The sequence below is a fragment of the Herpailurus yagouaroundi genome, unplaced genomic scaffold (assembly GCF_014898765.1).
Source record: "Herpailurus yagouaroundi ecotype Mexico unplaced genomic scaffold, PumYag 28, whole genome shotgun sequence".
Lineage (NCBI taxonomy): Eukaryota > Metazoa > Chordata > Mammalia > Carnivora > Felidae > Herpailurus > Herpailurus yagouaroundi.
The window spans coordinates 71,965,124-71,977,517 of NW_024412376.1; the positions used below are offsets into that span (position 1 = coordinate 71,965,124).

Below are 12,394 nucleotides of genomic sequence, written 5' to 3' on the forward strand. Positions count from 1 at the left end.
TTCACCTAGATGGCTGTTCTTCCCTCAAGAATCACCTCACATTCGATTCATGTTCCCTTGTGACTCTGTGTTTTGTCCATATTGTTCCAAGTGTTTCAAATATCTGCCTTTCCGTCACATTCACCTAGATAGACCATCAATGCCCTCAGACCACCCACATGACCACCTCTGAGAGCATTTCCTGAGCCTAATATGAGTACTCAGAGAATGCTCTGCTTGTCTTTGTTGTAGTATTTATCCCTGTCACAATAGTCCTCTAATTGTTGTCTGTCTCAGACACTAGACTTGTTACCTAAAGATCTATCATAGCCTCTAACTCAGGAAACAAAGGGGAAGCCCTGGCAAGCTGCCACAGCCAACTGCTCCATCCTGAGGAATCCCAACAAATCAAAAGCAGAGCTCCTGGCTATGTTTGCCAACACTGTTGCCCAACAAACTCAGATAAACTCGTCACAAGAGAAGCCAGTAAATTCAAGGGAGGAGTTTTAGAAAAGAGAAGGAGGTAAATTTATTTTGGGTGAAGGCAGCTAGGGGAGGTGGCAGGTTCAAGCCTTAACAACCAACATGGGGCACCTGGGTGGCTCAGTCAGTTAAGTGTCCGACATCAGCTCAGGTCACGATCTTGTGGTTCATGGGTTTGAGCCCCACATTGGGCTCTGTGCTGACAGCTGACAGCCTGGAGCCTGCTTCGGATTCTGTGTCTCCCTCTCTCTCTCTGCCCCTCCCCTGCTCTGTCTCTCAAAAATGAATAAAAAAACCATTAAATTTTTTTTTTTACAAAAACAACCAACCTCCCTCTCCACTGAACAACCAGCCTCTCCACTGGCAATATGGACACCTGAAGTTTTATGAGGAGAGGATGGGGGTGGGGGCACGTGCAAAAGAGCAGGCAGAGAGTGATCATGGATGGGACTGGATATGTGTTTAGTCCATGAACCTGGGTGGGGAAGGGGATGTGTGGTCTTCTAGGCATTCCATTGCTATCAGAGCTTTTCTGGCCTGGCATTTGGAATTTTCCATTCATTGTAAAACACCTACATCAATGCCTCAACAAAGTGTGATAAGAAATAAGCACAATGGGTTTTAGTTAGAGCATGAGTTAAGCAGTCTTGTCTATTTCTGCTTTTAACTGTTGGGGTCTATAGTTGAGCAAGAAGGCTCACTGAGTTCTTTGAGGGCAGGAATCATTGCTCTCAATCATTGAATGTTGAATAAGTAATTCATTCTAAACTATGTCTAGTTGTTCATCTCATGAATGAATATCCAATGAAATTCATTCATTCATGAGATGAAAAACTTATTATGATACCTCTCTCCCACGTACAACCTTTGTCAGAAGACATAAATTAACTAAAAGATGAAATTAAGTCCTATAAATAGAACAACAGTCTTGGAGGTAAAAGAGTCTTTTGGAAGGAAGTGGTAAAGGAATACTTTGCAGAATATGGAAAATTAGTTATATTTTTCTAACTTATAAATATCTAAGTGACATTTGATTCATAAACTATAGTCTCTTATACTTGGTTCCTTCCCTTCAAAATATCAATTTTTCCTACACTATCGGCTAACTTCATATTCTGTAACAATCCTACACTTTAGAGTCTGCGTGGAACTGTGATGATTCATATTTTACCCTTATGAGTGTTTTACATTTATTAGGGTACATTAACTACGTAATTGGATTAAAACAATAATATTACATTAGACTTCCCTAGACAAAAGAGAATTCAAAACCACTGCCACTACCAGAACCCAGTGACATAAATGAATATTTAAAAAGATTACAGAAGTCTTTACACGTTCTAACACCAAGCTGAAAAGCCCACTTAGCTTTTGTCTTTTAAGCTGGCAGGAAAGTGAGAATGATGGCTATTGATTTCAACAGATTTGACATCAACTCTAGGTTTACTATTGTTCATATGGAATTTTCTTCACATGGTAGCCAGATGGTAATAAAAAAAAATAGACTGAATTTCAAAATTAGTTTTTCTTAGTCATGATCATTGCATTCAGAAAATGCTATGTGAAAAACCTATTTTTTAAGCTAACTTTATATTAATCAAAGAAAGATGTTATATATATATGATGCATTGTGGAAACTTCTTTATCAAATACTTGTATGTAACATTATAAACTTGTTTTTGTGAATCTGCTCTGAGATTGCATGGGGTTCTTTGAGGAAACATTGACCTATCATCCTTGATCCATAAATTCTTAAAGTTAGAAGGAACCTTAAAGGTAACTAGTACTCCTTTTCCAATTCAGATTTATCTTTTACACAATCCCTGACAGATGATCATCTAGTCTATTTTGTTTTTCATTTCTTTTTTTTTCCTAGTTGGGTTTTTTGTTTGTTTGTTGTTGTTATTTTTGCCATCTGCCTTTTTGTAATGTTATTCATTAGTCCTAATTGTATACTTTGGAACAAAACAGAGATCAACTGGTCCATCCGCCATCTACCAAAATAGCAGCCACATATCTGAAAGTCCTTGTTTTTTTTTTCCTTTTCCTTTCCCTCCCTTCACTGATTTAGTCTTATCAGTTCTAAATTCAAATTATACATTGGATTTATCCACTTACTTCCATTTTTATTGCCACTAGGTGGTAGTCCAAGCCACCATCATCTTTGACCTAGACTATTGTAACAGCGTCCTAATTAATCCCTGTTTCAGTTCTCATCTTTTACCAATCTACCTTCTGTATCAGTGGTCTCCAAATTGGAATACGTACACCCTAGGGCAACACAGGGTGATTCATTAGGATACAAGAACAAATACCAGAAAGTCTATTTATTTTTATCTACTTCTTTTTTAAAAATTTCAATTGTGTATGCTTTATAATGTTCATAAGTTGGTATAGCAGTGGATGTGTGTGATTTATAAATTAAAAAATGTACATATATTTGGGGAGAACATGCTTAAATATTGAATACTCTATTCCAGATGTGTTCTGATTAACAGAGTAGGAATATTACTTCTTAGAATTTGCACACTGCCCTTATATAATGTAAGATCTTATTAGCATTTTAGCTCTTTACATATTTGCTTTTTTATCAAATTCATAGTCTGATATATACAACTTCCCAGATCTATAATGATCATGTAAATGATTGTTTTTTAACATGTAGTGCTTTCCACTTATCCCAATTAGATTTCCTTACAGTTTTTTTTTTTTTAATTTTGAAACACTCTCATAGAAAAAGTCAAGTACTGCACATGTACAACAAAAAATAACATTTTCTCCTGAACCATTTCTTTGACTTACATTATATTGGTACTTTTCTAATATTTTCAGCCATTTTTTGTAGAATATCCCTCAGTTTGGGTTTGCCTGTTGTTTACTTGGGACTAGATTCACCTTATAAATCTTAGGCTGGCACACCACAGAAACAATGCTGTTCTTCTCTCATTGCATCCTGTCTGCAGGCACAAGATGTTGATTTGTCCCAATTACTGAGATGTTAACTTTAATCGCTTGATTTATATGGTGTTTATCAGGTGCTTTCACTGTACAGTTACTCTTTGATTACGTGGTTTGTAATTATTATGTAGACTATGTCATCCCATTCCATAGCAACCTTTTATTATTTACTTATTTCTTTTTATTAGTATGGACTCAGGGTTTCCTATTTGATTCATTGGTATAATTCTTTACTATCACTATTTATTTTGATGCTCACATTATCCCAGATTTGGCCAGCAAGAGCCCCTTCATTCAGGATTCTGCATCTTTTTGACATATTCCCCTCACTCTTTGAGCCCTTCCTTAACTTTTGATCTGTATATCATCGTCTTTGTTTCAACATTTCAGGTCATTTAGATTACTTTGAATCCTGATTATGCCACTTATAATATTGACTATTCCACCTAGATAATAAGCATTTCTTCTGTTTCTTATTCAAGTCATAGCAATAATGGATGATAATGGATATGGATATATCATGGATTATAATAATCAATGGATAATAATGACCAATGCATTGAAGCCAAGGAAAGAGCCTTGTTGTACTGCTCGAGACTACTTTCCAGATCAGCAGTCTTTGACCAGTTCATCAGTTACATTAATTAATATACTATTTTGTAGTGTATTTTGAAGAATTATCTGATTGATAATCAAGCTAGTTGCTGCTGCCAACTTAAAGTCACTATTTTGCCAAAGATTCTTCCCTAGATTCCAACCATCTCCTTCCTGAAAGAAAATAATTTATTACTATTCAGTGGTGCTCTCCATGACTGAAAGCACTGTCTCAAGCCCCACCTGACCCCAAGGTTCAAGGAGCTCATGCCTTGAACTCACCCCCGTCGCTGGTACAATCTTTACCTAGAGCTCACTTAGGGATGTCAAAGCTTTGGGGATGGGAAGGTAGTGGACAAAACAAAACAAAAGCTTAGTCCCTGGCACACATTTTACACTCAACATATTGCTTAACTGAACTAATAAATACTGAAGATTAATGCAAATGAATTAACCCAAACTTTAAATAGGTCTAGCTGTTCAGTAATCTGTTTGTGTACCATGGAAAAGTCTCTAAAGCCAAAAAATCTGGATTCCAGAGTAGAACCTCAAGATTTACAGCTGTAAAGCCTGGCAAACCACTCAATTATACTAAATTACTCTGAGTTTCAGTGTTTTTGTCTTCGTTGTTATTATATGAAAGTAATAAATGGATTACCCCTGCCTAGTCCACAGAGTTGTAGAAGCCAGAGAAATAATATAAATGAAAATTTTCTGTATGCCTTGATTGGTGTGAATGTGTAATATTATTATTATTCTGGTGAATATACAATGTTACCATGCAGTTATTTTTTTTCATTATTTTATAAGAAAAGAATCATGAGCAGATTTTTGAAATGCCCATCATTTTCCTAAGCTGTTTACCTAATACTGATCTTTTTTTAAAAAAAGAAAATGAAGCTAACTTAGCAAGACTTTTCTTTTTGGCTCCACCTAATTTGTTTTTGTTTTGTTTTGTTTTGTTTTTGTTTTTGTTTTTTTAACATGCTCATGAGGCATCCCCTTAAAAAATTATTCTCAATTTTTTTCTGGGATCACAATAAGCCTCACTATTTGGTTTACAAAAATCCTCCCCATCTTTCATTAGAAAGTTAGAACCGATTTGCTTCTCAAGACTGATGCCATCTTTCCTCTGCTCCTTGATTTTTCAAGAAGTACTGATATTTACTCTGTAAGAGAATAGAAAGAGCATCAGCTTAAGCTCTGTCATTCAGGAATTCATTTCACAGCTTGGAGGAGCAGGTTGGAGGAATTGGGCTCATCTCTACATCTCTATTCTCTTGTCTCTAAAATTTACATAAGGGGCACCTGGGTGGCTCAGTCTGTCAAGCATCTGGCTCTTCATTTCAGCTCCGGTTGTGGTCTCATAGGTCCTGGGATCAAGCCCCATGCCAAGCTCTGTGCTGACAGTGCGGAGCCTACTTGGGATTCTCTCTCTCTCTCTCTCTCTCTCTCTCTCTCTCTCTCTCTCTCTCCCCCCTCTCTTTCTCGCTCTTTCTCTCTCTCTCTCCCTGTCTCTCTACCCCTCCTGTTCTCTCTCTCTCTCTCAAAATAAATAAACTTTTAAAAAATGTTTAAAGTTAACATAAAAGCATCCTACTTCTTACTGTTGCAATGAGGACTAAATGCAATAATACATGTGAAAGAAAGCCTATACATTATAAAACTTTACACAAATGTGTAACATAGTAACTCAGAACTCTGATGTAATAATAGCAAAACCAATCATTTGCTGACATATTCTCCTTACCAGACTCTATGCTGTCTTCAATGCCACAGCAACACAATATGTATTATTATCTCTATTTTACAGAGGAGGTAACTGAGGATCAGAGTGGTTAAGTACTGCCCAAAGCTACACAGCTAATAAGCAGTGGAGCAAACTCAAACCCAACAGTGTCTGACCCCCAAACTGTACCCCTAACCCATGCCCCAGATTCTACCCGAAACTTCACCAATTTGGCCTCAGTCTCAAGTTCATTTAATAAGAGTCTGTCCTGAAAATATCTCTTCTGTTATGAGCCGCTGCCTAATCTTTTTGTTGTTGGTTCTGGATTTTCCCATATGAAAACTGTTCTAGGCTGTGGGGAAGACAGAAACCACACAGTTAATAATTCTGACCTCTCTCACTTATCTGCTAACACTGTACCCTCTCCTGAAAGAAGCACACCTCTTCTTTCCTACTATTTTTTGTGTAAACATTTTCTGTACTTCCTGCTTTTCAAAAGGCTCAATTAGGGGCGCCTGGGTGGCGCAGTCGGTTAAGCGTCCGACTTCAGCCAGGTCACGATCTCGCAGTCCGTGAGTTCGAGCCCCGCGTCGGGCTCTGGGCTGATGGCTCAGAGCCTGGAGCCTGTTTCCGATTCTGTGTCTCCCTCTCTCTCTGCCCCTCCCCGTTCATGCTTTGTCTCTCTCTGTCCCAAAAATAAATAAACGTTGGAAAAAAAAAATTAAAAAAACAAAAACAAAAACAAAAACAAAAGGCTCAATTAGTTTTGCTTTTAGTACTAGCTGAGAGAATGCCCAGTTTGATTAGAAAGATTAAATTGGTTAGCCATTCAATGAATTGAATAGATGCTCTGGCCAAGTACATTTTCTGCATAGAATTATTTAGTTAATAATTCATCAAAATGCTTGCCCATACAGATTTTTCAGTTTTTAAATTTACTCAATGCTTATGATGATAGGTGTTACCAATTTGTCATGTCCTTGTCACAAAATCAGTAGTTTCACAAGTGAATGTTTTGGATCTTGAACTAGATCATCAAAAATTATCAAGGAGGGGCACCTGGGTTTCTTAGTTCATTAAGCGTCTGACTCTTGGTTTTGGCTCATGATCCATCTCACGGTTTGTTTCATGAGTTCAAGCCCAACCCAGAACTGGGTTCTGAGCTGACAGTGCAGAGCTTGCTTGGGATTCTCATTCTTTCCCTCTCTGAAAGGCCCTCCCCTGCTTGCACGCACTCACACACGCACTCTCTCTCTCAAAATATACAAACTTAAAATAACCAGAACAATATACATAAAATAGTATTTAAAAAAGTTACCAAGGATAGTAACAATACTGTCTGACTTTGGTGCTAAATAATGCTTTTGAAATGCTTATTTCTTTGAGAATTGATTACATTTTAAATTCTTACAATTGTGATAATTGTGAAACTTTGACAGCTAAATGATCAGCAGAGCAGACAGGGCCCATGTGAATGTTGCCTTGCCTTAGTGACCAAATATCCCTATAGACCCTACAAAACCAAAAGCATGTGACTACAATTGATACTTCAAAAGAACTCGCAGTTACATTAACCTTTCATTTGTAGATTTAAATAAATTGAAGTACTCACCCAAGGTATGTATGACATGTTGGCCTTTCTGGTTAAATCCATTGTAAAAACTTTTACTTTTGATCTCAATATTACTCTTTGTAACTTGATTCCAAGAATATTTTCACATTTACTTTAAAACCTTCTACAACCTTCATTTTCTCAGAATTTCTATATTTTCTATTTTAAAAGTCCTTTTGAACTTATATAATAACTATGGAATCAATCACTTTTAAATGTCATTAACTGATAGGCACATCTTGACCCAAGTGAAAATTCATACACTATGTGATAATAACCATTCTCTGAAAAAAAAAATCCTTGGCAAAATATCTTTGGGAAAAAGAACAATGCCAGAAACTAACGTTCATTTAATTTTAATGTATAGAAAGGGTTACCTTGTTTTCCTAGACTACATTGTAAGTGAATGTAACTTTTTTAAAAACGGAGACACTGTGGAAAATACATGAAAGAACTCATTTCCTGCTGTTTGGGCGAAAATGTAATCCTTCCTTAGCATTAGCTAAAATACTTACCCTAGGATGGTTTTTCAGCAATAATGTATTGTGAGCCAGAAAAAATTCTTTCTCTTTACAGACATCTAGCAGGCTGGGGACTAATTATAAAATATTTTTGTGACAATCAAACAGGAGACTTTTGTATAACTTTTGCATGTATTTTTAGTACTTCAGAATTAGCTTGAATTAGAGATCTCAGGAAATGATTTGGGAGCTAATGTGAGTTCTCTAGACTAATTAATAATAATAATAATAATAATACTCTATGTACATTCATATCCTTTCCCTTATCACATTAGTTTTCAACATTACATAATTAGTTAAGAGATTAAAGTTTATTCAGATTAATCCTGTTAGAAGAATTTTAAAAACACTTTGAGGTAAGTGGTGAAATCTCAGTTTCAAAAGTACCGATTTAGAGTCAAATGTATTTCAAATGTTATGTATGAAACTAACTAGGATAAGACTTTTGAATCAGCAGTAGAAATACTGAATTGGTCATATTTTAGTTGGGGTGAAGTTTCTCTTCACTAGAGCGTTGTTTAGTTTAAGAATCTTTATAATGTCTCTTTTATCCTGCACTGACAAAATTTTTTACTCTTATCAAGGTATCAGATACACACCGGACTTCAACATTCTATCATAAGACCTACCCAACCCAACTGCTTACCTCTGGACAATGCAACCCTACCTCAGAAGCTGAAGGAGGTTGGATATTCGACACATATGGTTGGAAAATGGCACTTGGGTTTTTACAGAAAAGAATGTATGCCCACAAAGAGAGGATTTGATACCTTTTTTGGTTCCCTCTTGGGAAGTGGTGATTACTATACACACTACAAATGTGACAGTCCTGGGATGTGTGGCTATGACTTATATGAAAATGACAATGCTGCCTGGGACTATGACAATGGCCTATACTCCACACAGATGTACACTCAAAGAGTTCAGCAAATCTTAGCTTCCCATGATCCCAGAAAGCCTATATTTTTATATATTGCCTACCAAGCTGTTCACTCACCACTGCAAGCTCCTGGCAGGTATTTTGAACATTACAGATCCATTATCAACATAAATAGGCGGAGGTACGCTGCCATGCTTTCCTGCTTAGATGAAGCAATCAACAATGTGACCCTGGCTCTGAAGACATACGGTTTCTATAACAACAGCATTATCATCTACTCTTCAGATAATGGTGGCCAACCCACAGCAGGAGGAAGTAACTGGCCTCTCAGAGGTAGCAAAGGAACATACTGGGAAGGGGGCATTCGAGCTGTTGGCTTTGTGCATAGTCCACTTCTGAAAAACAAGGGAACAGTGTGTAAGGAGCTTGTGCACATCACTGACTGGTACCCCACTCTTATTTCACTGGCTGAAGGACAGATTGATGAGGATACTCAACTGGATGGCTATGATGTCTGGGAAACCATAAGCGAAGGCCTTCGTTCACCCCGGGTGGATATTTTGCACAACATCGACCCCATTTATACCAAGGCAAAAAATGGCTCCTGGGCAGCAGGCTACGGGATCTGGAACACTGCAATCCAGTCAGCCATCAGGGTGCAGCACTGGAAACTGCTTACAGGAAACCCTGGCTACAGTGACTGGGTTCCCCCTCAGTCTTTCAGCAACCTGGGGCCAAACCGGTGGCACAATGAACGAATTACGTTGTCAACTGGCAAAAGCATATGGCTTTTCAACATCACGGCTGACCCATATGAGAGGGTGGACCTATCTACTAGGTATCCTGGAATCGTGAAACAGCTCCTACGGAGGCTCTCACAGTTCAATAAAACCGCAGTGCCTGTCAGGTACCCTCCCAAAGACCCTAGGAGTAATCCTCGGCTCAACGGAGGAGTCTGGGGACCATGGTATAAAGAGGAAAACAAGAAAAAGAAGCCGAGCAAAAATAAGGCTGAGAAAAAGCAGAAGAAAAGTAAGAAAAAGAAGAAACAGCCGAAAGCAGGTTCATTTCCAAATTGCCATTCAGGCGTTTGCCATTATCTTAGATAAGTACAATTTTTTTTCCTGTCTGGTTAAACTTAAGTCGGTCTTAGTCTTTTAGCTGTTTTCTAGAGAGACCAGCAAATTTGGCTCAATAATTTAACTGCCAGAAGTAGCAGCCCTGTTTTCATGTTGTGCCACTCCAGAGACTGCTGCCACCTGGTCGTCATGTGGAAGACGGTTCTGTTTTGTGCCAAAGGTGCTACCCTTGCAAGCCACACTTAGAGGAGATTGGAGATGCTGATTTCTTTTGCTCCTTTACAAAAATGGTCCTTAATCAGTGCAACTGTTGTGCTTTCGTCAACTGACCAGACACTATGCTTTAAAACTGCGATCAACGGACATGCTAATTTGATGGAAGTTACAGGGTAGCATGATTAAAAACTACCTTTGATAAAGTACAGTCAAAGGTTGCATCACCTGAAAGGCCTTGAAAGATACATTTTCTTCGTGAATTATTGTATCTCTGTCTTATGATACTTGGTTTTTGAAGTTAATTCCATTTCACGTATCATTTCCTTTCCTGTGAAAATAAGCTGTTGCTCCCATGTAAACAGCTTGCACCTCATTCTGTCATGCATGAGGGAATGGCATATAAGAATGTGTGAAAAAAAAAATTATAAAAAAAAAAAAAAGAATGTTTGAGCACACTGCCAAAACGTGAATGTAACTATTTTCTAAACACTTTAATAGAATGACGTTTCAACGTAAAGTATGTAATTTATTTTTACAGAAAAAAATATTAATTATTTTGTTTTCACAAAAAAGTTATACAAATAACTTTTAATTATTTTATTTTTATTTTCTAAATACTGTTAGAAGAATTTTATTTCATATCTTCAATATTACCAAGCACTGTAGTACTATAAATTACTGTAATACTGGGTGAATTCGTAAAAGATAAAAAGAAAATTATTCAGCAAGAATGATAATCCTCATTGTTCAGCCATTATTTGAATGTAAAAAGATGAATATATTCCTTACAAATTACTTGGAATTCAGTGTTGTACGGGGTTGAAAGACAACTTTATTGTCTATCATAATAAACACCTTATTTATGTGTCTTTGTTATTAAAATGACTTATTTTATGGCACTAGAAACTTTATTGTGGCTTTTTCTGATCTAATTTCTAGATGAAATTATATTCTTCATCTTAACAACAAACATCTTTACAAATAGGCAATTGCAGGTATGATTTGCTAACTACCATAGTAAATAATATGGATTTTTTCAAATAGGAGATGTTTCCACTTGGCTATTGCATAGACAAAAATGTCCTTTTGTTAATAAATAACATTTATAATGATCCTACTCTTATATAAAGTGGACACACTGGGGAGACAGAGAGAAATGAAGATATGGATCCTACCTGGAATAATTAAAAATCTGGTTTGGAACTCACATGTGTGAATACCATAAGGAGGATTAAAGGAGCATGATCTTGGGACACCTGGGTGGCTCAGTTGGTGGTTAAGCCTTTGACTCACCTCAGGTCGTGATCTCACAGCTTGTGAGTTCTAGCCTGTACCGAGCCCTGTACTGAGCCCCATACTGGGCTCTGTGCTGAGCATGCAGAGTCTGCTGAGATTCACTGTCTCTCTCTCTCTCTGCCCCTCCCCTGCTCCTGTTCTCCCTCCCTCTCTCTCTCTCTCTCTCAAAAATAAGTAAATAAACTTAAAGAAAAAAAAAAAGGAGAGCATGGTTTGTAATAAAATTTATCATGGGTCATCAGTGGGCCTAGATTGATGTGGCTCCTCTGTCTGCCCTAGAGTTTTCTTTAAAGTGACTTCCCCTAATACAAGGGCCTCTAAGCCTCATAGTCAACACTTCAAAAATCAAAGAAAGAAGTTACAACTGTGATAACAAAATGTATGCGGTGGTATGGCAGCATACCATTAAATACATTTGCATCAGAATTCAAGGGACTGCCTTTCACAATTTATGGAAATCAATAAAAGAACATTTAGACTGTTACTGAAATTACTAACCAAAATGATAAAAAATAATTTTAGTATTTTACTTCTAGAGTATATGTTTTATGTAGGATAAAGAACTATTTCCTGAGCTTGTGCTTTATAGACTATATATTAAATGAGTCTTAGAAATCAAAGGCATATTGTCAGTGTTTTCCTTTCTTAGTGGTACATCAAATAATGATGTGATTTACAACAGTTGATGTCTTATAACTCAAAAAATAGAGTTATCATTAGAAAATAGTTTTGAAGGTAAGTTCAGGAAATGCTGAGTTAAAGTTAAAAAGGTCTCTTTAATGCTGCCTTTCTTAAGAGTTCTTAAAATCCTGATTTGCCTCATAAATCTCTAACAGATGGAAGTTTTTATTCATGATTTTCTAATTTATTTCACCATAAAACTCTTGTCAATAGCACATTGCACAGCACTAGGCAAAGTGTGGAACAGACTTTGAAAATTATGAGTGTAAACATAGAATCTTCTAGAAAAAGGAGGCAATTAAGATTATGAAAATTAACTCACATGAAGCCACTAAGGATTACATAATATGATGTGATTTTAAGTTC

At 36.8% G+C, this 12,394-nt stretch overlaps 1 protein-coding gene across 1 annotated transcript in view; it reads left to right on the forward strand.

Moving 5' to 3' along the window:
• Positions 1 to 10,454, forward strand: part of ARSJ (arylsulfatase family member J) — an 83,905-nt gene extending 73,451 nt beyond the window's left edge. Inside the window, exon 3 of the mRNA XM_040475225.1 lies at positions 8,461 to 10,454. Coding sequence (XP_040331159.1) covers positions 8,461 to 9,865 — 1,405 coding nt within the window. The 3' untranslated portion in view covers positions 9,866 to 10,454. The remainder of the gene's footprint in view (positions 1 to 8,460) is intronic.
• The last annotated feature ends 1,940 nt before the right edge of the window (positions 10,455 to 12,394 follow it).